Here is a 26,386-nt window from a genome sequence, read left to right as displayed (position 1 = left end):
ATTTTTGGCCGCTAGCGACGAAAATAGCCCCTTTTTTGGCCGCTACCAGCGAAAATCTGTCGATTTTTGGCAGGTAGCGGCGAAATTCGCGCGATTTTTGCCCACCAGCTGCAAAAATCGCATGGTTTCTGGCCGCTAGCGTCGAAAATAACGCGGTTTTCGGCCGTTAGCGGCAAAAATCTCCCGATTTTCAGCCGCTAGCGGCGAAAATCGCACGGTTTTTGGCCGTTAGGGGCGAAAATCGCGCTATTTTTGGCAGGGCGAAAATCGCAATTTTTGCCAGCCAGCTGCGAAAATCGCATGCTTTTTGGCCGCTAGCGGCGATAATCGCGCGGTTTTTGGCAGGTAGCGGCGAAATTCGCGCGATTTTTACCAGCCAGGTGCAAAAATCGCATAGTTTCTGGCCGCTAGCGGCGAAAAGCACGCGATTTTTTGCCGCTAGTGGCGAAAATCGCCCCATTTTTGGCCGCTAGCGGCGAAAATAGCCCCTTTTTTTTGGCCGCTAGCGGCGAAAATCGGTCGATTTTTGGCAGGTAGCGGCAAAATTCGCGCGATTTTTGGCCGGTAGCGGCGAAAATCGCCCCATTTTTGGCCTCTAGCTGCGAAAATAGCCCCTTTTTTGGCCGCTAGCGGCGAAAATCGGTCGATTTTTGGCAGGTAGCGGCGAAATTCGCGCGATTTTTGCCCACCAGCTGCAAAAATCGCATGGTTTCTGGCCGCTAGCGTCGAAAATAGCGCGGTTTTCGGCCGTTAGCGGCAAAAATCGCCCGATTTTCGGCCGCTAGCGGCGAAAATCGCACGGTTTTTGGCCGCTAGCGGCGAAAATCGCACGGTTTTTGGCCGCTAGCGGCGAAAATCGCGCTATTTTTGGCCGGTAGCGGCGAAAATCGCAATTTTTGCCAGCCAGCTGCGAAAATCTCATGGTTTTTGGCCGCTAGCGGCAAAAATCGCGCGGTTTTTGGCAGGTAGCGGCGAAATTGGCGCGATTTTTACCCGCCAGCTGCAAAAATCGCATAGTTTCTGGCCGCTAGCGGCGAAAATCGCGCGATTTTTGGCCGCTAGCGGCGTAAATCGCGATTTTTGCCCGCCAGTTGCGAAAATCGCATGGTTTTTGGGCGCTAGCGGCGAAAATCGCGCGGTTTTTGGCCGGTAGCAGCGAAAATCGCGCTATTTTTGCCCGCAAGCTGCAAAAATCGCATAGTTTCTGGCCGCTAGAGGCGAAAATCGCGCGATTTTTGGCCACTAGCGGCGAAATTCGCGCGATTTTTGCCCACCAGCTGCAAAAATCGCATGGTTTCTGGCCGCTAGCGTCGAAAATAGCGCGGTTTTCGGCCGTTAGCGGCAAAAATCGCCCGATTTTCGGCCGCTAGCGGCGAAAATCGCACGGTTTTTGGCCGCTAGCGGCGAAAATCGCACGGTTTTTGGCCGCTAGCGGCGAAAATCGCGCTATTTTTGGCCGGTAGCGGCGAAAATCGCAATTTTTGCCAGCCAGCTGCGAAAATCTCATGGTTTTTGGCCGCTAGCGGCAAAAATCGCGCGGTTTTTGGCAGGTAGCGGCGAAATTGGCGCGATTTTTACCCGCCAGCTGCAAAAATCGCATAGTTTCTGGCCGCTAGCGGCGAAAATCGCGCGATTTTTGGCCGCTAGCGGCGTAAATCGCGATTTTTGCCCGCCAGTTGCGAAAATCGCATGGTTTTTGGGCGCTAGCGGCGAAAATCGCGCGGTTTTTGGCCGGTAGCAGCGAAAATCGCGCTATTTTTGCCCGCAAGCTGCAAAAATCGCATAGTTTCTGGCCGCTAGAGGCGAAAATCGCGCGATTTTTGGCCACTAGCGGCGAAATTCGCACGATTTTTGGCCGCTAGCGGCGAAAATCGCACGGTTTTTGGCCGCTAGCGGCGAAAATCGCGCTATATTTGGCCGGTAGCGGCGAAAATCGCAATTTTTGCCCGCCAGCTGCGAAAATCGCACGGTTTTTGGCCGCTAGCGGCGAAAATCGCGCTATTTTTGGCCGGTAGCGGCGAAAATCGCGATTTTTGCCCGCCAGCTGCGAAAATCGCATGGTTTTTGGCCGCTAGCGGCGAAAATCGCGAGGTTTTTTGCAAATAGCGGCGAAATTCGCGCGATTTTTACCCGCCAGCTGCAAAAATCGCAGTTTCTGGCCGCTAGCGGCGAAAATCGCGCGATTTTTTGCCGCTTGCGGCGAAATTCGCACGAATTTTGGCCGCTAGCGGCGAAATTTGCACGATTTTTGGCCGGTAGCGGCGAAAATCGCGATTTTTGCCCGCCAGCTGCGAAAATCGCACGATTTTTGGCCGCTAGCGGCGAAATTTGCACGAATTTTGGCCGCTAGCGGCGAAAATCGCCCCACTTTTGGCCGCTAGTGGCGAAAATAGCCCCTTTTTTGGCCGCTAGCGGCGAAAATCGGTCGATTTTTGGCAGGTAGCGGCGAAATTCGCGCGATTTTTGCCCGCCAGCTGCAAAAATCGGATGGTTACTGGCTGCTAGCGTCGAAAATAGCGCGGTTTTCGGCCGTTAGCGGCAAAAATCGTCCGATTTTCGGCCGCTAGCGGCGAAAATCGCACGGTTTTTGGCAGGTAGCGGCGAAAATCGCGCTTTTTTTTGGCCGGTAGCGGCGAAAATCGCAATTTTTGCCAGCCAGCTGCGAAAATCGCATGGTTTTTGGCCGCTAGCGGCAAAAATCGCGCGGTTTTGGCAGGTAGCGGCGAAATTCGCGCGATTTTTACCCGCCAGCTGCAAAAATCGCATAGTTTCTGGCCGCTAGCGGTGAAAATCGCGCGATTTTTCGCCGCTGGCGGCGAAATTCGCACGGTTTTTGGCCGCTAGCGGCGAAAATCGCGCTATTTTTGGCCGGTAGCGGCGAAAATCGCGATTTTTGCCCGCCAGCTGCGAAAATCGCATGGTTTTTGGGCGCTAGCGGCGATAATCGTGCGGTTTTTGCCCGGTAGCAGCAAAAATCGCGCTATTTTTGCCCGCAAGCTGCAAAAATCGCATAGTTTCTGGCCGCTAGAGGCGAAAATCGCGCAATTTTTGGCCACTAGCGGCGAAATTCGCACGATTTTTGGTCGCTAGCGGCGAAAATCGCACGGTTTTTGGCCGCTAGCGGCGAAAATCGCGCTATTTTTGGCCGGTCGTGGAGAAAATCGCGATTTTTGCCCGCCAGCTGCGAAAATCTCATGGTTTTTGGCCGCTAGCGGCGAAAATCGCGCGGTTTTTGGCAAATAGCGGCGAAATTCTCGCGATTTTTACCCGCCAGCTGCAAAAATCGCAGTTTCTGGCCGCTAGCGGCGAAAATCGCGCGATTTTTTGCCTCTTGCGGCGAAATTCGCACGAATTTTGGCCGCTAGCGGCGAAATTTGCATGATTTTTGGCCGCTAGCGGCAAAAATCGCCCCATTTTTGGCCGCTAGCGGCGAAAATAGCCCCTTTTTTGGCGGCTAGCGGCGAAAATTGGTCGATTTTTGGCAGGTAGCGGCGAAATTCCCGCGATTTTTGCCCGCCATCGGCAAAAATCGCATGGTTTTTGGCCGCTAGCGTTGAAAATAGTGCGGTTTTCGGCCGTTAGCGGCAAAATTCACCCGATTTTTGGCGGCTACCGGCGAAAATCGCGCTATTTTTGGCCGGTAGCGGCGAAAATCGCGCTATTTTTGGCCGGTAGCGGCGAAAATCGCGATTTTTGCCCGCCAGCTGCGAAAATCGCACGATTTTTGGCCGCTAGCGGCGAAATTTGCACGATTTTTGGCCGCTAGCGGCGAAAATCGCCCCATTTTTGGCCGCTAGCGGCGAAAATAGCCCCATTTTTGGCCGCTAGCGGCGAAAATAGCCCCTTTTTTTGGCCGCTAGCGGCGAAAATCTGTCGATTTTTGGCAGGTAGCGGCGAAATTCGCGCGATTTTTGCCCGCCAGCTGCAAAAATCGCATGGTTTCTGGCCGCTAGCGTCGAAAATAACGCGGTTTTCGGCCGTTAGCGGCAAAAATCGCCCGATTTTCGGCCGCTAGCGGCGAAAATCGCACGGTTTTTGGCCGTTAGGGGCGAAAATCGCGCTATTTTTGGCAGGGCGAAAATCGCAATTTTTGCCAGCCAGCTTCGAAAATAGCATGGTTTTTGGCCGCTAGCGGCGATAATCGCGCGGTTTTTGGCAGGTAGCGGCGAAATTCGCGCGATTTTTACCCGCCAGGTGCAAAAATCGCATAGTTTCTGGCCGCTAGCGGCGAAAAGCACGCGATTTTTTGCCGCTAGTGGCGAAATTCGCACGGTTTTTGGCCGCTAGCGGCGAAAATCGCGCTATTTTTGGCCGGTAGCGGCGTAAATCGCGCTATTTTTGCCCGCAATCTGCAAAAATCGCATAGTTTCTGGCCGCTAGAGGCGAAAATTGCGCGATTTTTGGCCACTAGCGGCGAAATTCGCACGATTTTTGGCCGCTAGCGGCGAAAATCGCACGGTTTTTGGCCGCTAGCGGCGAAAATCGCGCTATTTTTGGCCGCTAGCGGCGAAAATCGCGATTTTTGCCCGCCAGCTGCGAAAATCGCACGGTTTTTGGCCGCTAGCGGCGAAAATCGCGCTATTTTTGGCCGGTAGTGGCGAAAATCGCGATTTATGCCCGCCAGCTGCGAAAATCGCATGGTTTTTGGCCGCTAGCGGCGAAAATCGCGCGGTTTTTACCCGCCAGCTGCAAAAATCGCAGTTTCTGGCCGCTAGCGGCGAAAATCGCGCGATTTTTTGCCGCTTGCGGCGAAAATCGCGATTTTTGCCCGCCAGCTGCGAAAATCGCACGATTTTTGGCCGCTAGCGGCGAAATTTGCACGATTTTTGGCCGGTAGCGGCGAAAATCGCGATTTTTGCCCGCCAGCTGCGAAAATCGCACGATTTTTGGCCGCTAGCGGCGAAATTTGCACGAATTTTGGCCGCTAGCGGCGAAAATCGCCCCACTTTTGGCCGCTAGTGGCGAAAATAGCCCCTTTTTTGGCCGCTAGCGGCGAAAATCGGTCGATTTTTGGCAGGTAGCGGCGAAATTCGCGCGATTTTTGCCCGCCAGCTGCAAAAATCGGATGGTTACTGGCTGCTAGCGTCGAAAATAGCGCGGTTTTCGGCCGTTAGCGGCAAAAATCGTCCGATTTTCGGCCGCTAGCGGCGAAAATCGCACGGTTTTTGGCAGGTAGCGGCGAAAATCGCGCTTTTTTTGGCCGGTAGCGGCGAAAATCGCAATTTTTGCCAGCCAGCTGCGAAAATCGCATGGTTTTTGGCCGCTAGCGGCAAAAATCGCGCGGTTTTGGCAGGTAGCGGCGAAATTCGCGCGATTTTTACCCGCCAGCTGCAAAAATCGCATAGTTTCTGGCCGCTAGCGGTGAAAATCGCGCGATTTTTCGCCGCTGGCGGCGAAATTCGCACGGTTTTTGGCCGCTAGCGGCGAAAATCGCGCTATTTTTGGCCGGTAGCGGCGAAAATCGCGATTTTTGCCCGCCAGCTGCGAAAATCGCATGGTTTTTGGGCGCTAGCGGCGATAATCGTGCGGTTTTTGCCCGGTAGCAGCAAAAATCGCGCTATTTTTGCCCGCAAGCTGCAAAAATCGCATAGTTTCTGGCCGCTAGAGGCGAAAATCGCGCAATTTTTGGCCACTAGCGGCGAAATTCGCACGATTTTTGGTCGCTAGCGGCGAAAATCGCACGGTTTTTGGCCGCTAGCGGCGAAAATCGCGCTATTTTTGGCCGGTCGTGGAGAAAATCGCGATTTTTGCCCGCCAGCTGCGAAAATCTCATGGTTTTTGGCCGCTAGCGGCGAAAATCGCGCGGTTTTTGGCAAATAGCGGCGAAATTCTCGCGATTTTTACCCGCCAGCTGCAAAAATCGCAGTTTCTGGCCGCTAGCGGCGAAAATCGCGCGATTTTTTGCCTCTTGCGGCGAAATTCGCACGAATTTTGGCCGCTAGCGGCGAAATTTGCATGATTTTTGGCCGCTAGCGGCAAAAATCGCCCCATTTTTGGCCGCTAGCGGCGAAAATAGCCCCTTTTTTGGCGGCTAGCGGCGAAAATTGGTCGATTTTTGGCAGGTAGCGGCGAAATTCCCGCGATTTTTGCCCGCCATCGGCAAAAATCGCATGGTTTTTGGCCGCTAGCGTTGAAAATAGTGCGGTTTTCGGCCGTTAGCGGCAAAATTCACCCGATTTTTGGCGGCTACCGGCGAAAATCGCGCTATTTTTGGCCGGTAGCGGCGAAAATCGCGATTTTTGCCCGCCAGCTGCGAAAATCGCACGATTTTTGGCCGCTAGCGGCGAAATTTGCACGATTTTTGGCCGCTAGCGGCGAAAATCGCCCCATTTTTGGCCGCTAGCGGCGAAAATAGCCCCATTTTTGGCCGCTAGCGGCGAAAATAGCCCCTTTTTTGGCCGCTAGCGGCGAAAATCTGTCGATTTTTGGCAGGTAGCGGCGAAATTCGCGCGATTTTTGCCCGCCAGCTGCAAAAATCGCATGGTTTCTGGCCGCTAGCGTCGAAAATAACGCGGTTTTCGGCCGTTAGCGGCAAAAATCGCCCGATTTTCGGCCGCTAGCGGCGAAAATCGCACGGTTTTTGGCCGTTAGGGGCGAAAATCGCGCTATTTTTGGCAGGGCGAAAATCGCAATTTTTGCCAGCCAGCTTCGAAAATCGCATGGTTTTTGGCCGCTAGCGGCGATAATCGCGCGGTTTTTGGCAGGTAGCGGCGAAATTCGCGCGATTTTTACCCGCCAGGTGCAAAAATCGCATAGTTTCTGGCCGCTAGCGGCGAAAAGCACGCGATTTTTTGCCGCTAGTGGCGAAATTCGCACGGTTTTTGGCCGCTAGCGGCGAAAATCGCGCTATTTTTGGCCGGTAGCGGCGTAAATCGCGCTATTTTTGCCCGCAATCTGCAAAAATCGCATAGTTTCTGGCCGCTAGAGGCGAAAATTGCGCGATTTTTGGCCACTAGCGGCGAAATTCGCACGATTTTTGGCCGCTAGCGGCGAAAATCGCACGGTTTTTGGCCGCTAGCGGCGAAAATCGCACGGTTTTTGGCCGCTAGCGGCGAAAATCGCGCTATTTTTGGCCGCTAGCGGCGAAAATCGCGATTTTTGCCCGCCAGCTGCGAAAATCGCACGGTTTTTGGCCGCTAGCGGCGAAAATCGCGCTATTTTTGGCCGGTAGTGGCGAAAATCGCGATTTATGCCCGCCAGCTGCGAAAATCGCATGGTTTTTGGCCGCTAGCGGCGAAAATCGCGCGGTTTTTACCCGCCAGCTGCAAAAATCGCAGTTTCTGGCCGCTAGCGGCGAAAATCGCGCGATTTTTTGCCGCTTGCGGCGAAAATCGCGATTTTTGCCCGCCAGCTGCGAAAATCGCACGATTTTTGGCCGCTAGCGGCGAAATTTGCACGATTTTTGGCCGGTAGCGGCGAAAATCGCGATTTTTGCCCGCCAGCTGCGAAAATCGCACGATTTTTGGCCGCTAGCGGCGAAATTTGCACGAATTTTGGCCGCTAGTGGCGAAAATCGCCCCACTTTTGGCCGCTAGTGGCGAAAATAGCCCCTTTTTTGGCCGCTAGCGGCGAAAATCGGTCGATTTTTGGCAGGTAGCGGCGAAATTCGCGCGATTTTTGCCCGCCAGCTGCAAAAATCGGATGGTTACTGGCTGCTAGCGTCGAAAATAGCGCGGTTTTCGGCCGTTAGCGGCAAAAATCGCCCGATTTTCGGCCGCTAGCGGCGAAAATCGCACGGTTTTTGGCCGTTAGGGGCGAAAATCGCGCTATTTTTGGCAGGGCGAAAATCGCAATTTTTGCCAGCCAGCTTCGAAAATCGCATGGTTTTTGGCCGCTAGCGGCGATAATCGCGCGGTTTTTGGCAGGTAGCGGCGAAATTCGCGCGATTTTTACCCGCCAGGTGCAAAAATCGCATAGTTTCTGGCCGCTAGCGGCGAAAAGCACGCGATTTTTTGCCGCTAGTGGCGAAATTTGCACGGTTTTTGGCCGCTAGCGGCGAAAATCGCGCTATTTTTGGCCGGTAGCGGCGTAAATCGCGCTATTTTTGCCCGCAATCTGCAAAAATCGCATAGTTTCTGGCCGCTAGAGGCGAAAATTGCGCGATTTTTGGCCACTAGCGGCGAAATTCGCACGATTTTTGGCCGCTAGCGGCGAAAATCGCACGGTTTTTGGCCGCTAGCGGCGAAAATCGCACGGTTTTTGGCCGCTAGCGGCGAAAATCGCGCTATTTTTGGCCGCTAGCGGCGAAAATCGCGATTTTTGCCCGCCAGCTGCGAAAATCGCACGGTTTTTGGCCGCTAGCGGCGAAAATCGCGCTATTTTTGGCCGGTAGTGGCGAAAATCGCGATTTATGCCCGCCAGCTGCGAAAATCGCATGGTTTTTGGCCGCTAGCGGCGAAAATCGCGCGGTTTTTACCCGCCAGCTGCAAAAATCGCAGTTTCTGGCCGCTAGCGGCGAAAATCGCGCGATTTTTTGCCGCTTGCGGCGAAAATCGCGATTTTTGCCCGCCAGCTGCGAAAATCGCACGATTTTTGGCCGCTAGCGGCGAAATTTGCACGATTTTTGGCCGGTAGCGGCGAAAATCGCGATTTTTGCCCGCCAGCTGCGAAAATCGCACGATTTTTGGCCGCTAGCGGCGAAATTTGCACGAATTTTGGCCGCTAGTGGCGAAAATCGCCCCACTTTTGGCCGCTAGTGGCGAAAATAGCCCCTTTTTTGGCCGCTAGCGGCGAAAATCGGTCGATTTTTGGCAGGTAGCGGCGAAATTCGCGCGATTTTTGCCCGCCAGCTGCAAAAATCGGATGGTTACTGGCTGCTAGCGTCGAAAATAGCGCGGTTTTCGGCCGTTAGCGGCAAAAATCGCCCGATTTTCGGCCGCTAGCGGCGAAAATCGCACGGTTTTTGGCCGTTAGGGGCGAAAATCGCGCTATTTTTGGCAGGGCGAAAATCGCAATTTTTGCCAGCCAGCTTCGAAAATCGCATGGTTTTTGGCCGCTAGCGGCGATAATCGCGCGGTTTTTGGCAGGTAGCGGCGAAATTCGCGCGATTTTTACCCGCCAGGTGCAAAAATCGCATAGTTTCTGGCCGCTAGCGGCGAAAAGCACGCGATTTTTTGCCGCTAGTGGCGAAATTCGCACGGTTTTTGGCCGCTAGCGGCGAAAATCGCGCTATTTTTGGCCGGTAGCGGCGTAAATCGCGCTATTTTTGCCCGCAATCTGCAAAAATCGCATAGTTTCTGGCCGCTAGAGGCGAAAATTGCGCGATTTTTTGCCACTAGCGGCGAAATTCGCACGATTTTTGGCCGCTAGCGGCGAAAATCGCACGGTTTTTGGCCGCTAGCGGCGAAAATCGCACGGTTTTTGGCCGCTAGCGGCGAAAATCGCGCTATTTTTTGGCCGCTAGCGGCGAAAATCGCGATTTTTGCCCGCCAGCTGCGAAAATCGCACGGTTTTTGGCCGCTAGCGGCGAAAATCGCGCTATTTTTGGCCGGTAGTGGCGAAAATCGCGATTTATGCCCGCCAGCTGCGAAAATCGCATGGTTTTTGGCCGCTAGCGGCGAAAATCGCGCGGTTTTTACCCGCCAGCTGCAAAAATCGCAGTTTCTGGCCGCTAGCGGCGAAAATCGCGCGATTTTTTGCCGCTTGCGGCGAAAATCGCGATTTTTGCCCGCCAGCTGCGAAAATCGCACGATTTTTGGCCGCTAGCGGCGAAATTTGCACGATTTTTGGCCGGTAGCGGCGAAAATCGCGATTTTTGCCCGCCAGCTGCGAAAATCGCACGATTTTTGGCCGCTAGCGGCGAAATTTGCACGAATTTTGGCCGCTAGTGGCGAAAATCGCCCCACTTTTGGCCGCTAGTGGCGAAAATAGCCCCTTTTTTGGCCGCTAGCGGCGAAAATCGGTCGATTTTTGGCAGGTAGCGGCGAAATTCGCGCGATTTTTGCCCGCCAGCTGCAAAAATCGGATGGTTACTGGCTGCTAGCGTCGAAAATAGCGCGGTTTTCGGCCGTTAGCGGCAAAAATCGTCCGATTTTCGGCCGCTAGCGGCGAAAATCGCACGGTTTTTGGCAGGTAGCGGCGAAAATCGCGCTTTTTTTTGGCCGGTAGCGGCGAAAATCGCAATTTTTGCCAGCCAGCTGCGAAAATCGCATGGTTTTTGGCCGCTAGCGGCAAAAATCGCGCGGTTTTGGCAGGTAGCGGCGAAATTCGCGCGATTTTTACCCGCCAGCTGCAAAAATCGCATAGTTTCTGGCCGCTAGCGGTGAAAATCGCGCGATTTTTCGCCGCTGGCGGCGAAATTCGCACGGTTTTTGGCCGCTAGCGGCGAAAATCGCGCTATTTTTGGCCGGTAGCGGCGAAAATCGCGATTTTTGCCCGCCAGCTGCGAAAATCGCATGGTTTTCGGGCGCTAGCGGCGATAATCGTGCGGTTTTTGCCCGGTAGCAGCAAAAATCGCGCTATTTTTGCCCGCAAGCTGCAAAAATCGCATAGTTTCTGGCCGCTAGAGGCGAAAATCGCGCAATTTTTGGCCACTAGCGGCGAAATTCGCACGATTTTTGGTCGCTAGCGGCGAAAATCGCACGGTTTTTGGCCGCTAGCGGCGAAAATCGCGCTATTTTTGGCCGGTCGTGGAGAAAATCGCGATTTTTGCCCGCCAGCTGCGAAAATCTCATGGTTTTTGGCCGCTAGCGGCGAAAATCGCGCGGTTTTTGGCAAATAGCGGCGAAATTCTCGCGATTTTTACCCGCCAGCTGCAAAAATCGCAGTTTCTGGCCGCTAGCGGCGAAAATCGCGCGATTTTTTGCCTCTTGCGGCGAAATTCGCACGAATTTTGGCCGCTAGCGGCGAAATTTGCATGATTTTTGGCCGCTAGCGGCAAAAATCGCCCCATTTTTGGCCGCTAGCGGCGAAAATAGCCCCTTTTTTGGCGGCTAGCGGCGAAAATTGGTCGATTTTTGGCAGGTAGCGGCGAAATTCCCGCGATTTTTGCCCGCCATCGGCAAAAATCGCATGGTTTTTGGCCGCTAGCGTTGAAAATAGAGCGGTTTTCGGCCGTTAGCTGCAAAATTCACCCGATTTTTGGCGGCTACCGGCGAAAATCGCGCTATTTTTGGCCGGTAGCGGCGAAAATCGCGATTTTTGCCCGCCAGCTGCGAAAATCGCACGATTTTTGGCCGCTAGCGGCGAAATTTGCACGATTTTTGGCCGCTAGCGGCGAAAATCGCCCCATTTTTGGCCGCTAGCGGCGAAAATAGCCCCATTTTTGGCCGCTAGCGGCGAAAATCTGTCGATTTTTGGCAGGTAGCGGCGAAATTCGCGCGATTTTTGCCCGCCAGCTGCAAAAATCGCATGGTTTCTGGCCGCTAGCGTCGAAAATAACGCGGTTTTCGGCCGTTAGCGGCAAAAATCGCCCGATTTTCGGCCGCTAGCGGCGAAAATCGCACGGTTTTTGGCCGTTAGGGGCGAAAATCGCGCTATTTTTGGCAGGGCGAAAATCGCAATTTTTGCCAGCCAGCTGCGAAAATCGCATGGTTTTTGGCCGCTAGCGGCGATAATCGCGCGGTTTTTGGCAGGTAGCGGCGAAATTCGCGCGATTTTTACCCGCCAGGTGCAAAAATCGCATAGTTTCTGGCCGCTAGCGGCGAAAAGCACGCGATTTTTTGCCGCTAGTGGCGAAATTCGCACGGTTTTTGGCCGCTAGCGGCGAAAATCGCGCTATTTTTGGCCGGTAGCGGCGTAAATCGCGCTATTTTTGCCCGCAATCTGCAAAAATCGCATAGTTTCTGGCCGCTAGAGGCGAAAATTGCGCGATTTTTGGCCACTAGCGGCGAAATTCGCACGATTTTTGGCCGCTAGCGGCGAAAATCGCACGGTTTTTGGCCGCTAGCGGCGAAAATCGCGCTATATTTGGCCGGTAGCGGCGAAAATCGCGATTTTTGCCCGCCAGCTGCGAAAATCGCACGGTTTTTGGCCGCTAGCGGCAAAAATCGCGCTATTTTTGGCCGGTAGTGGCGAAAATCGCGATTTATGCCCGCCAGCTGCGAAAATCGCATGGTTTTTGGCCGCTAGCGGCGAAAATCGCGCGGTTTTTACCCGCCAGCTGCAAAAATCGCAGTTTCTGGCCGCTAGCGGCGAAAATCGCGATTTTTGCCCGCCAGCTGCGAAAATCGCACGATTTTTGGCCGCTAGCGGCGAAATTTGCACGAATTTTGGCCGCTAGCGGCGAAAATCGCCCCACTTTTGGCCGCTAGCGGCGAAAATAGCCCCTTTTTTGGCCGCTAGCGGCGGAAATCGGTCGATTTTTGGCAGGTAGCGGCGAAATTCGCGCGATTTTTGCCCGCCAGCTGCAAAAATCGGATGGTTTCTGGCCGCTAGCGTCGAAAATAGCGCGGTTTTCGGCCGTTAGCGGCAAAAATCGTCCGATTTTCGGCCGCTAGCGGCGAAAATCGCACGGTTTTTGGCAGCTAGCGGCGAAAATCGCGCTTTTTTTGGCCGGTAGCGGCGAAAATCGCAATTTTTGCCAGCCAGCTGCGAAAATCGCATGGTTTTTGGCCGCTAGCGGTAAAAATCGCGCGGTTTTGGCAGGTAGCGGCGAAATTCGCGCGATTTTTACCCGCCAGCTGCAAAAATCGCATAGTTTCTGGCCGCTAGCGGTGAAATTCGCGCGATTTTTGCCCGCCAGCTGCAAAAATCGCATGGTTTCTGGCCGCTAGCGTCGAAAATAACGCGGTTTTCGGCCGTTAGCGGCAAAAATCGCCCGATTTTCGGCCGCTAGCGGCGAAAATCGCACGGTTTTTGGCCGTTAGGGGCGAAAATCGCGCTATTTTTGGCAGGGCGAAAATCGCAATTTTTGCCAGCCAGCTGCGAAAATCGCATGGTTTTTGGCCGCTAGCGGCGATAATCGCGCGGTTTTTGGCAGGTAGCGGCGAAATTCGCGCGATTTTTACCCGCCAGCTGCAAAAATCGCATAGTTTCTGGCCGCTAGCGGCGAAAAGCACGCGATTTTTTGCCGCTAGTGGCGAAATTCGCACGGTTTTTGGCTGCTAGCGGCGAAAATCGCGCTATTTTTGGCCGGTAGCGGCGTAAATCGCGCTATTTTTGCCCGCAATCTGCAAAAATCGCATAGTTTCTGGCCGCTAGAGGCGAAAATTGCGCAATTTTTGGCCACTAGCGGCGAAATTCGCACGATTTTTGGCCGCTAGCGGCGAAAATCGCACGGTTTTTGGCCGGTAGTGGCGAAAATCGCGATTTATGCCCGCCAGCTGCGAAAATCGCATGGTTTTTGGCGCTAGCGGCGAAAATCGCGCGGTTTTTACCCGCCAGCTGCAAAAATCGCAGTTTCTGGCCGCTAGCGGCGAAAATCGCGCGATTTTTTGCCGCTTGCGGCGAAAATCGCGATTTTTGCCCGCCAGCTGCGAAAATCGCACGATTTTTGGCCGCTAGCGGCGAAATTTGCACGAATTTTGGCCGCTAGCGGCGAAAATCGCCCCACTTTTGGCCGCTAGCGGCGAAAATAGCCCCTTTTTTGGCCGCTAGCGGCGAAAATCGGTCGATTTTTGGCAGGTAGCGGCGAAATTCGCGCGATTTTTGCCCGCCAGCTGCAAAAATCGGATGGTTTCTGGCCGCTAGCGTCGAAAATAGCGCGGTTTTCGGCCGTTAGCGGCAAAAATCGTCCGATTTTCGGCCGCTAGCGGCGAAAATCGCACGGTTTTTGGCAGCTAGCGGCGAAAATCGCGCTTTTTTTGGCCGGTAGCGGCGAAAATCGCAATTTTTGCCAGCCAGCTGCGAAAATCGCATGGTTTTTGGCCGCTAGCGGCAAAAATCGCGCGGTTTTGGCAGGTAGCGGCGAAATTCCCGCGATTTTTACCCGCCAGCTGCAAAAATCGCATAGTTTCTGGCCGCTAGCGGTGAAAATCGCGCGATTTTTCGCCGCTGGCGGCGAAATTCGCACGGTTTTTGGCCGCTAGCGGCGAAAATCGCGCTATTTTTGGCCGGTAGCGGCGAAAATCGCGATTTTTGCCCGCCAGCTGCGAAAATCGCATGGTTTTCGGGCGCTAGCGGCGATAATCGTGCGGTTTTTGCCCGGTAGCAGCGAAAATCGCGCTATTTTTGCCCGCAAGCTGCAAAAATCGCATAGTTTCTGGCCGCTAGAGGCGAAAATCGCGCAATTTTTGGCCACTAGCAGCGAAATTCGCACGATTTTTGGCCGCTAGCGGCGAAAATCGCACGGTTTTTGGCCGCTAGCGGCGAAAATCGCGCTATTTTTGGCCGGTCGTGGAGAAAATCGCGATTTTTGCCCGCCAGCTGCGAAAATCTCATGGTTTTTGGCCGCTAGCGGCGAAAATCGCGCGGTTTTTGGCAAATAGCGGCGAAATTCTCGCGATTTTTACCCGCCAGCTGCAAAAATCGCAGTTTCTGGCCGCTAGCGGCGAAAATCGCGCGATTTTTGGCCGCTAGCGGCGAAATTCGCACGAATTTTGGCCGCTAGCGGCGAAATTTGCATGATTTTTGGCCGCTAGCGGCAAAAATCGCCCCATTTTTGGCCGCTAGCGGCGAAAATAGCCCCTTTTTGGCGGCTAGCGGCGAAAATTGGTCGATTTTTGGCAGGTAGCGGCGAAATTCCCGCGATTTTTGCCCGCCATCGGCAAAAATCGCATGGTTTTTGGCCGCTAGCGTTGAAAATAGCGCGGTTTTCGGCCGTTAGCGGCAAAATTCACCCGATTTTTGGCGGCTACCGGCGAAAATCGCGCTATTTTTGGCCGGTAGCGGCGAAAATCGCGATTTTTGCCCGCCAGCTGCGAAAATCGCACGATTTTTGGCCGCTAGCGGCGAAAATCGCACGGTTTTTGGCCGTTAGGGGCGAAAATCGCGCTATTTTTAGCAGGGCGAAAATCGCAATTTTTGCCAGCCAGCTGCGAAAATCGCATGGTTTTTGGCCGCTAGCGGCGATAATCGCGCGGTTTTTGGCAGGTAGCGGCGAAATTCGCGCGATTTTTACCCGCCAGGTGCAAAAATCGCATAGTTTCTGGCCGCTAGCGGCGAAAAGCACGCGATTTTTTGCCGCTAGTGGCGAAATTCGCACGGTTTTTGGCCGCTAGCGGCGAAAATCGCGCTATTTTTGGCCGGTAGCGGCGTAAATCGCGCTATTTTTGCCCGCAATCTGCAAAAATCGCATAGTTTCTGGCCGCTAGAGGCGAAAATTGCGCGATTTTTGGCCACTAGCGGCGAAATTCGCACGATTTTTGGCCGCTAGCGGCGAAAATCGCACGGTTTTTGGCCGCTAGCGGCGAAAATCGCGCTATATTTGGCCGGTAGCGGCGAAAATCGCGATTTTTGCCCGCCAGCTGCGAAAATCGCACGGTTTTTGGCCGCTAGCGGCGAAAATCGCGCTATTTTTGGCCGGCAGTGGCGAAAATCGCGATTTATGCCCGCCAGCTGCGAAAAGCGCATGGTTTTTGGCCGCTAGCGGCGAAAATCGCGCGGTTTTTACCCGCCAGCTGCAAAAATCGCAGTTTCTGGCCGCTAGCGGCGAAAATCGCGCGATTTTTTGCCGCTTGCGGCGAAATTCGCTCGAATTTTGGCCGCTAGCGGCGAAATTTGCACGATTTTTGGCCGCTAGCGGCGAAAATCGCCCCATTTTTGGCCGCTAGCGGCGAAAATAGCCCCTTTTTTGGCGGCTAGCGGCGAAAATTGGTCGATTTTTGGCAGGTAGCGGCGAAATTCCCGCGATTTTTGCCCGCCATCTGCAAAAATCGCATGGTTTCTGGCCGCTAGCGTTGAAAATAGCGCGGTTTTCGGCCGTTAGCGGCAAAAATCGCCCGATTTTTGGCCGCTACCGGCGAAAATCGCGCTATTTTTGTCCGGTAGCGGCGAAAATCGCGATTTTTGCCCGCCAGCTGCGAAAATCGCATGGTTTTTGGCCGGTAGCGGCGAAAATCGCATAGTTTCTGGCCGCTAGCTGCGAAAATTGCGCGATTTTTGGCCGGTAGCGGCGAAAATCGCATGGTTTTTGGGCGCTAGCGGCGAAATACGCGCGGTTTTTGGCCGGTAGCAGCGAAAATCGCGCTATTTTTGGCCGCAAGCTGCAAAAATCGCATAGTTTCTGGCCGCTAGAGGCGAAAATCGCGCGATTTTTGGCCACTAGCGGCGAAATTCGCACGATTTTTGGCCGCTAGTGGCGAAAATCGCACGGTTTTTGGCCGCTAGCGGCGAAAATCGCGCTATATTTGGCCGGTAGCGGCGAAAATCGCAATTTTTGCCCGCCAGCTGCGACATCTCCCGTCACGCAGGGTGCAGTCGCACCTCCACAGATCTCCAGTATCAGCTCTTGATACTGGAAATGGCTCAAAAGGGCCTCCACTTACGGGCTATTCATGCCCGTGCCACCTTTTGGGTGGCTTAATCTTTATCAATCAATCAATCGGTCAGCATCATTCGCCACTCCGGAGGCTAAGATGAGAGGGAGAGGCACCTTCCCAAGAGGCCGGGGAATGGGCAGCACACTAGGAGCCTCCTCAGCTGCCTCACTGGGCCCCTCGTCAACCACCTGGAGCGAGTATATTATTGGGATATCCTGTCAACCTTTGGAGAGGAATGAGGTGAGGCGTTGCCCGGGCAACACCTCACCTCATTCATCTCCAAAGGTTGACAGGAATATTAACAATGCATTTGGAGCGAGTATATTATTGGGATAATCTACTCGCTACACACACGGGAGACATTTCCCGTCACGCAGGGAGCAGTCGCACCTCCATAGATCTCCAGTATCAGCTCTTGATACTGGTAATGGCTCAAAAGGGCCGCCACTTACGGGCTATTCATGCCCGTGCCACCTTTTAGGTGGCTTAATCTTTATCAATCATCAATCTCGCTACACACCGAACGTTGTATCTGCCGGGACCCCCCACGCTTGGCATCCTTTTTCAGCACCAGCTTGATGCCTCGGCTCGCCCCAGGACCCACACCACCCACGCCTGTAGGAGCAACCACCTCCCACTGCGGAGAACCTTCTGCAGGAGAAAGAACAGGAGGTAAATTAGACGCACAATCATCGTCACAGCCGACACATGTACGTCAGCCACCACCAGCGTCGTAGATTCTTGAGGTTATCTTGAGATGCTTTCGGGGCTTTAGTGTCCCCGCGGCCCGGTCCTCGACCAGGCCTCCACCCCCAGGAAGCAGCCCGTGACAGCTGACTAACACCCAGGTACCTATTTTACTGCTAGGTAACAGGGGGCATAGGGTGAAAGAAACTCTGCCCATTGTTTCTCGCCGGCGCCCGGGATCGTGCCCGGGACCACAGGATCACAAGTCCAGCGTGCTGTCCGCTCGGCCGACCGGCTCCCTTGGCTCTCGACTACACCATACCTCCATAAGAAGCGCCGGAGAAGGTCTTCAGGGAACTCCAGGGGCGCACCGTACACACTGACATATGTCAGGGCACCACTTCGGTCCGAGATCGTAACGGAGCCGGCGCCATCCGGCAACTGCAATGAACGCCCCTCGTTCCGCCGGAGGAAATCCCGATACTCCTCCTCCCCCACGAACTTGACAATCACCCGGTGGGCCGGAACAAGCTCAACGCCATACACAGCTGCCACCGGGACACGAAGCATGTCGCACATAACTAACTCAATGGCCGGATAACCAGCCTTACACGTGAATTCCAGGCCCACGGAATTTACCGGCAACACAGGAGGAATGGCCAGGCCCCCCATGTCAACACGGCCACGTCAGCACGCAGCCAGGCAGACAACAACACTGGACAGGGAGGGTAAGAGACCCCCACACCCCCTGCCGGCGAAAAACTGCAACCTCCCCAAACTGCCGGAGTGTTCAGACGACACGTCTTCCCCCTACGGCTGCTCAGGTGGAACCCCCGCAAGCCGAATTGGTAGCAATACTGGTAGCACTCGAAATTATTGACAACCCAGAAGTAGACAGCTTGATTATTTCTGACTCCCTTTCTTCACTACGAGCAATAAACAGTTTGCAATCAAGTAATAACGTGCTTGTCTTGGAAGCTAGACGTAGATATATAAGAATACTTAGCAAGAGGGTAAATATAAAAATGTTGTGGATTCCTTCTCACATTGGCATGCAGGAACATGACAAAGTTGACGCCCTTGCTAAGGCTGCAGTAAATAAAGACAGTATTGAACGGAATCTTGAGTTATCAAATAGGTCCCTTAAAAGTGTCATTAGACGAGAACTCCTGGATGGATTTGAAGAAAGTAGAACTGTGCAAACTGGAACTAGCAGGTCCATTGTTCATCACAATGAAATGTGTGAAGTAAAACGTGTATGGGGCAAGTAACAAAGTCAGTAGACTAACAGATGTTGTCACAGCTCGTATAAGACTTGGCTACAAGTATCTCTGGCAGTTCGGCTTGTATAGGGATTTAGATGAAGTAAAGTGTAAAGTGTGTGGACAAAGACAGGGACACACACTCGAACACTATATCTTGGATTGTAGTAAAATTGAGCCATTTAGAGATAAATCTAAGCTCACGCTGTATGATATAGCAACCTATCTTATTACCATGGATAAATTACCTGAAATCCTTGCACTGTATCCACATTTCGCTTCCAGTAGATGAACGACATATGAGATTCAGAAACAAGTAGTGTATTGTGAAGACTAATAATAAACAGAAGCTCCCCTATGACTCTGTAATATCCCCATTGGTCAAACTATTATGTATTAGCGATAAGACCTACCATTAATGTATGATGACTTACTGTAAATATGTAGCTCTTGTAATAGCACTTTGTAACTAGCTGACATTGTAACTATAAGGTGTGAAGGATAGATGAAATTGTTTATGAAATAATCTAAAATGAGGTCTGATAAAGACCTTTTGTGCCCTCTGTAATGCTTTTTGCGCTACCGCTCACAGCATGGGTATGGGGTGCACAATAAACTAGCCGCCTTCAGCGGCAACAATCAATCGTCGTCCCTTCACCTTCTAGTGTGTAGTTTGGTCAACAAACTGATGTACTAACCTAGTAGACGACCCGCGATTAGAAAACGGAACACCACGTTAATGTTGTGAGCCGCTATAATTATTGTGGATTATTAGTACATCAGCTGTTGACCTTAAGGAATTTATACGCCAAAATACGTCGAACTATTAGAGTGAACGGGATGACGAGGGAAGCTCTCATCCCGCTAACAGGAGTTCGAAGTCGACGCTCCTGTACCCAACTATATTATGCAATGATGCACACTCCTTCCATGCATGAAGCCATATATCTAGGGGGGGATAGCATAGTTCTTACTCTATGGAGGAGACGGTTTAGGACCATTCTCTCCAATGTTTTGCTAAAGGCAAATAGTAATGACCATGTTCAATATGTTTATTGAGACAAGAAAGAAATACATCTCAAAGGAATAGAGTAGCTTAGGCTATTTCTACCCCTCAATAGTAAGAAAAACTGGGCATAGAGCATTCTCTTGATTAGGCTTTGGGAATTGGAATGATTATACAGTTGGTCCAAGAGATAGGAAGTTCTCCAATAACAGAGCTCATATTATGCATATCAAGCAGGGGATTCCCTGGTACTAGAGGAAGCAAACGCAATATATCATAAGTGATACCATCCTCACCGGAGGATGTGGCTTTACCTTTGTTCAGCTTCGAGAGTATCTCAGATTGTAAATGTCACGTTGAGTTCATCTTCCTCGTGAAGCATGAAGTCAACGAGTCTTTCTCTATCGCCGTGCAACCCGTCCTCGACTCAAGTCCATTACATCCAGCGCTCGACCCCACAGACGCATTCATAAATTTTAACATGCTGTTCATTCAAAACGGGAATTTTCTCAAGTATAAATTAATATTATAATATATTAGCATATTGTGTATATATAGGCATAGGTTAGGTTAGGTGTTTAGGTTCTGTTGGCGATTATTTGTATTTGTAGTACGTGGGTGAAGCATTTATAGCGTTGTGATTCGAACAAAATTCGTCAGTGAAGCACTTGTTCCGGATATGTTCGAACGTCAGCAGTTGTGAGTCGTGTGTAAACCGCTTTTCATTCATAAACAGCTGGGGGTTTGGCGGGTGGATGGAATCACTTTTGGATCTTTGTTTGGAGGACGGGCTGTAATATAGGCTAATAGGAGGTGCTTCATATGGGCTAATAGAAGCTGCTTCACAAGGAGAATAGTTAGTACCTCGTATGGACCAATAGGAGCTGCCTTGTAAGGACCAATAAGATCTACTTTTTAAGGGCCAATAAGTGCTGCCTCGCATTGGATAACAACCCATTCGTAGACTCTTTTAATCCTACCATCTCCCGCCCAAGCCTCACCCCTGACACTAAACACACCTCAACACAACCAATTTATAACACAAGAAAAAGGCGTAATGATACACACATTTCTTACAATATTTACTATAACAGCTGCACATGTACACAAAGAAGCGAACTCACGCTGGGGGATTGAACATCTTACAAAATTACAAATTTGAAATTCCTTGTCGTTCTCAGCTGGTCTCGTGTGTGTGGTGTTCCAACAATGTCCACACTCACATTCACTGGGCATTTCCTGTTTTAAACCATTTATTTTGATAGATGATGAACAGCATTCTAAAAATGACAATATGATGGACACCATTCTAAAAAAAAATTAATATGATTGACACCATTCTAAAAAAAAAATTAATATGATGGACAACATTCGAAAAAAATGACTAAATGATGGACAACATTCTTAAAAAAATAGACAATATGATATGGACATGTATTAAGTATGACCGTGAGGACAAACAATGTTTTGTATGATAATTGGAAACATAATTAGGGTTTTCATATGTAATGTATTAGCTGAGAGTATGAGTTACCTGTACACGTGGCAACATGGTAATATGGATGTATGAGGGAGGGTGAGTAAGTGCATGTGTCGGTGTGAGTGTATGTATGGGTGTGAGTGCATGTGTGGGTGTACAAGTGTGTGAGTGAGTGTGTGGGTGTACAAGTGTGTGAGTGAGTGTGTGTGGGGTATCGCTGTACGGAGTCTGCCTCCACCACATCACAGCCTAGTGCAACGGTTCTCTATGGCGCAGATGCAACCATCTCTCACCTCTCCATGGAGGACAGAACAAAAATATGCTGATTAGCATTGTAAATGTGTGGCGACGTCTGTGGTAGAACATAATAATAATATAACATAAAACTGCCTAGTACCATTTGTCAACTACTCTGATTCTGAACAAATTCTCTCTCATGTCTCTGTGGCATATTTGGGAACTCTGTTTCCACCTGTGTCCCCTTCGTTGGCGATGACGTCTCCCCTAACTTCCCTTGTCTTCCAGTATACCTAGAGCATACCTGGAGAGGATTTCGGGAGTTATTCTATTCCCCGAGCCCGAGGCCAGGCTCATCTTGTGAGAGCTTGGTCCAACAGGCCCGTTGAACCGACCTTGTCAGTGTCGTGAGGTATAAATTTTGTAGCCTTTCACCGTAACTGTGTGGGTGTGGGAGTGGATGTCGCGGTGGGTGTGAGTGTGGGAGTGGATGTGATGTGGGTGTGGTTGTGGTCGAGGGTGGGTGTGGGAGGGTCTATTAATGTGTGTGTAGGTCTATAGGTGTGGGTGAATCTGTGGGTGTCGGAGTAACAGCTGATGTGGGGTGCTGGGTCCTCTGGAATGTCAATCTGGGGTATAGCAGACCTCGGGTCCAGTCGACCAGTATAACTGTGAGAGTTTGACAAATGCTCAGCAGAGAGAGAGACACACACACCAGATGACCGTCTCCACTATGAGGGGCCAGGAGAGGCCTCATCCCGAGTCTGCCTTCACGGAGACACACCAAGGTTAACATGTTACAGATGGCCCAGACGAGCGATGTCGGCCAGGTAGCCCGCATTCCTGTGAGGAACAAGAAGATCTTCCTGTTGTAGCCTGTTGCCTGTGACACAGTACGAGGGTGGACCAATGGGGAGCATCCAACCAGTCAGAGAGAGAGAGAGAGAGAGAGAGAGAGAGAGAGAGAGAGAGAGAGAGAGAGAGAGAGAGAGAGAGAGAGAGAGAGAGAGAGAGAGAGAGAGAGAGAGAGAGACAGAGAGAGAGAGAGAGAGAGAGAGAGACAGACAGACAGACAGACAGAGAGAGAGAGAGAGAGAGAGAGAGACAGAGAGAGAGAGACAGAGAGAGAGACAGAGAGAGAGAGAGGGGAATTCTTCTCTCAATAGCTCAGGGTCTTTAAGGTCAGCTGTTCCCCCCTTGCCCAAGGAACAGCTGGGTTGAGGTTGACAGGTGTCACTCAAGCTTACAGGCCAGGATACATCTGCTCCCCAAGCTTATACAGTTGGAATTTATTAAGATCTATTTTATTAAGATCTATTTCCATTAAGGTGTCAATGGTTGTCTGATCAATGTACTCAAGTCTGAGGGAAGGGAACAAGGTACACATGTACTGGGAACCAGGTATAGAGGTACTAGGAACCAGGTACAGAGGTACTAGAAACCAGGTACAGAGGTACTAGAAACCAGGTACAGAGGTACTAAGAACACGGTAAGAACCAACGGTACTGTGTGTATTTGTATAACAGTTGTACTCGTCTAGTTGTGTTTGTGGGGGTTGAGTTCTGGCTCTTTGGTCCCGCCTCTCAACCGTCAATCAACAGGTGTACAGGTTCCTGAGCCTACTGGGCTCTATCATATCTACACATATCTACATTATAAACTGTGTATGGAGTCAGCCTCCACCACATCACTGCCTAATGCATTCCATCTGTTAACTACTCTGACACTGAAAAAGTTCTTTCTAATGTCTCTGTGGCTCATGTGGGTACTCAGTTTCCACCTGTGTCCCCTTGTTCGTGTCCCACCCGTGCTGAAGAGTTAGCCTTTATCCACTCTGTCAATTCCTCTGAGAATTTTGTAGGTGGTTATCATGTCTCCCCTTACTCTTCTGTTTTCCAGGGACGTGAGGTTCAGCTCCCTTAGCCTTTCCTCTTAGCTCATACCTCTCAGTTCCGGGACGAGTCTGGTGGCATATATCTGAATCTTCTCTAACTTTGTCTTGTGTTTAACTAGGTATGGACTCCAGGCTGGAGCTGCATACTCCAGGATTGGTCTGACATAAGTGGTATACAAGGTCCTGAACGATTCCTTACACAAGTTTCTAAAGGCAGTTCTTATGTTAGCCAGTCTAGCATATGCCGCTGATGATATCCTTTTGATGTGGGCCTCTGGGGACAGGTTCGGTGTGCGGTGTGATATCAACCCCCAGATCTTTCTCTCTATTTGACTCTTGCTGGAGTCAAATAGAGAGAGAGTGTGTGTGTGTGTGTGTGTGTGTGTGCGTGTGTGTGTGCTTGCGTGTGTGAGTGTGGGTGTGTGTAACACTGCTGCTAATAGGTCCATGACTTGTCATCCAGACATAAAAAATAATGATAAGAATAAATTACAAAAATGACACATACATCACAACTTATCTTCACGGAGCTCTGAACCGTCGACTCTCTTAGAACCCATCAGACTGTGAAGGTTCTGACCAGACTGTGAAGATTCTGACCAAGACTGTGAAGATTCTGACCAAGACTGTGAAGATTCTGACCAAGACTGTGAAGATTCTGACCAAAACTGTAAAGATTCACGTATCTCTAACAGTCACCAGAGACTTCAGGATGCAGCCTCCACAGACTCAAAGTTGTCTTCACTCTACGGTATTTACAAACAAGCTGAGTTTGGCCTTAATGTAGACAACTGAAGCACACTAGCATGACGGCTTCATGACCCCGCAGTGTGTCTTGTTTACAGCTGAGAGCATCCCCTTTCAGAAAAAAATTGGTTTTAGTTCAGTTTCCCCTGTTCTTCACCTCCCAGTTCTTCCTGTTTTCTATGTTGTTTATAGTGTTCCAATAAGCGTTCGTACTTGCTTGCAGTCTCGCCGTCCTCTTGAAGCAGGGAGGTTGTGTATGTGTTTCCCTGAAGGTTAGAAATTCGCCGTGGCGTCCAGATTTCATGACTACAGATGTTGCCATGGGCTCAGGGACGATGCAATCTGTTGAGGGCTGCATGAAGCGGAGAGAGGACACGCTTGAAGCTTTCTTTTTGCTGCTGGCGAAGAGCCTCTCCAGTTGGCCAACTGTCTCGGCGTAGACAGGAACAGATTGACAGAACCCAGCAGTCAGTGAAGCTGCCGTCACTTCCAGGTGACTCACAGGATAGGAACCCAGCAGTGACTGAAGCTCTCATGTCCTCCAAGTCCCCCACTGAAGGCCCTGATAGTGTCCAGGCGGGTAAAGAAAATATCCCTCAAGTCTCTCAGTATCGCCAAAATGTGCCCCTGATTTGCTACATTTCCTAATAACAGTATATATTAAAATTACAACAGCATACTCGCCTACTTACTAGATAAGAATCCTATCTGTGCGACGGTGTCTGTACGCAGACACGCAAGTCTGTTGTCTGTGAGTCATTATATACACGCAAGAGCACCCTCCTCGCACCTTTCCGTATTCGTGAACAATTACACGAATGTTTCTTGGGGTCGTGAAGAAGCATTAATGCTTCTTGGGTCATCACGACTGTTTGCCTAATAATTGGAGCTTCAACCTTGAACCTGTGATTGTGTGTCTTCTCTGACCTCTGACTGCGGACGCCAGTCAGCAGCCTCTTGCGGCCAAACAAGACACTCGATATATATAAGTCTGAACACTTCGCATCTCACTTTTCATAAATGTTCGTGTTGACCTGCGCGTGTTTACACACACTTATGAGCTAAAACAACTGGAGTTTATTATTCCTTCACACACACTATCCCCCACAGTGCCCTACAACTCATTTTTCAATAGTATAATGTCTTAATATTGGCTTTTCTATGGCTTTTTGGAAATATTGGCTTTTCTAATGGCTTTTTTCACAGCCATTCAACAATATATTCCAGCCACCGATTGTTTGTATCAGGTCCAGGTCACGACATCCACGACAGGCACTGATCGTCACTAGGGTCAGACACAAGGCATCACTGGCAGGCACCAGGCATACACGACTTATACCAGTTCATGCCATAACTACACCAGGATCAAAACACCTCCAACACTCAAGCCACCGCTAACCACGCTGTTACAGGTCCTGGCTCCAGGTGTCAGGTGAAGCACTTGAGGTCACAGGTCACTGGCTCCAATAGAAGGCAGCCTCAGGTCATTCCAGCCCCAGGATGGGTTTGACGTCCATCATGAGAGGTTTAGAGATGGGGAGGTGCTGGGCGGTGGAGACGTGGGCGTGCATGGGTGCCATGGGCGGCACGGGCGTGATGGACGAGGTGTGGTACTGGACGCTCTCCAGCTTCTCCTTCTGCAGCAGTTCGTCTCGCTTCTTCATCTGCTTCCTCTCCTTGGCGCGGCGGTTCTGGAACCAGATCTTCACCTGCGGTAACACACGGAAATTATTAACATGAATTGCATTTATCATCGCAAAATTGTCATATATTTAATCTTATAGGAAATATATAGCTGTAAATTATAAGATATAAATTATTATGTAAATACTGTAAATATGTATTATGTAATACTGTAATAATATATATATATATATATATATATATATATATATATATATATATATATATATATATATATATATATATATATACATATATATATATATATATATATATATATATATATTATAAACTACGAAGGAATGATTAAGACAGTAATTTCGTATTTAATAATACATCTTCAGAAGGAAGGATTTACAATTCAGAGATGTGAATACATTAGCAGAATGTGGTGAGGCGAGAAGCAATGTCTTTACTGGGATGTTAATAAGAGGATATTAACAACATTAAGGACACAGCAAGCTTCCACTCCGATGTTAATCAGGTCTTTCAATGGGCCAAAAAAATAAAAGGATGTTTAATGAGGATAAATCCCAGTTTCAGTGGTGTGGAAAATACGAAAATATCAAAGCGGAAATCCCGTATAAAACGCAGCCTAATCACTATAAAATGAAAAAGCAATGTAAAAAGACTTTGTAATCATGTCGGAACACCTTTTTAAACAACACAATAAAGTAGCTGTCACAACGGCAAGAAAATTACAGGTTGGATAACGATAACCTTTCGGACAACAGATTTCAGACCAATGATGACACCTTTAAGACAATAGTGCTCTCTAGAGTGGAATATTATTGCACAATAATAGCCCCATTTATAACTGGAGAAGTTGCTGATCTGGTGAACGAGCAATGTCCTTTACTGCCGGCATCCACTCAATAAAAGCATCCAAATTATTGGGACAATAAATTTAACAAATCTGTATTCTCTAGAGTGTATGAGATAGATATATATAATAATTTACACTTTGAAAATATAAGAGTTACTGGTCTCAAACCTACACACAGAAATAACATCACATGAGACCAGGAGGCA

The 26,386-nt window shown here is 50.4% G+C and overlaps 1 protein-coding gene across 1 annotated transcript in view; it reads right to left on the bottom strand.

The window, feature by feature from the left end:
- Positions 1–20,382: 20,382 nt before the first annotated feature.
- LOC123771381 (caudal type homeobox) overlaps positions 20,383–26,386 on the bottom strand; it is an 85,993-nt gene continuing 79,989 nt past the window's right edge. The window contains exon 4 of the mRNA XM_045763889.2: positions 20,383–25,380. Coding sequence (XP_045619845.2) covers positions 25,156–25,380 — 225 coding nt within the window. The 3' untranslated portion in view covers positions 20,383–25,155. The remainder of the gene's footprint in view (positions 25,381–26,386) is intronic.

Source organism: Procambarus clarkii, chromosome 54 (genome assembly GCF_040958095.1).
Source record: "Procambarus clarkii isolate CNS0578487 chromosome 54, FALCON_Pclarkii_2.0, whole genome shotgun sequence".
NCBI classification, from domain to species: Eukaryota; Metazoa; Arthropoda; class Malacostraca; order Decapoda; family Cambaridae; genus Procambarus; species Procambarus clarkii.
This window is presented reverse-complemented; position numbering and strand designations above follow the sequence as displayed.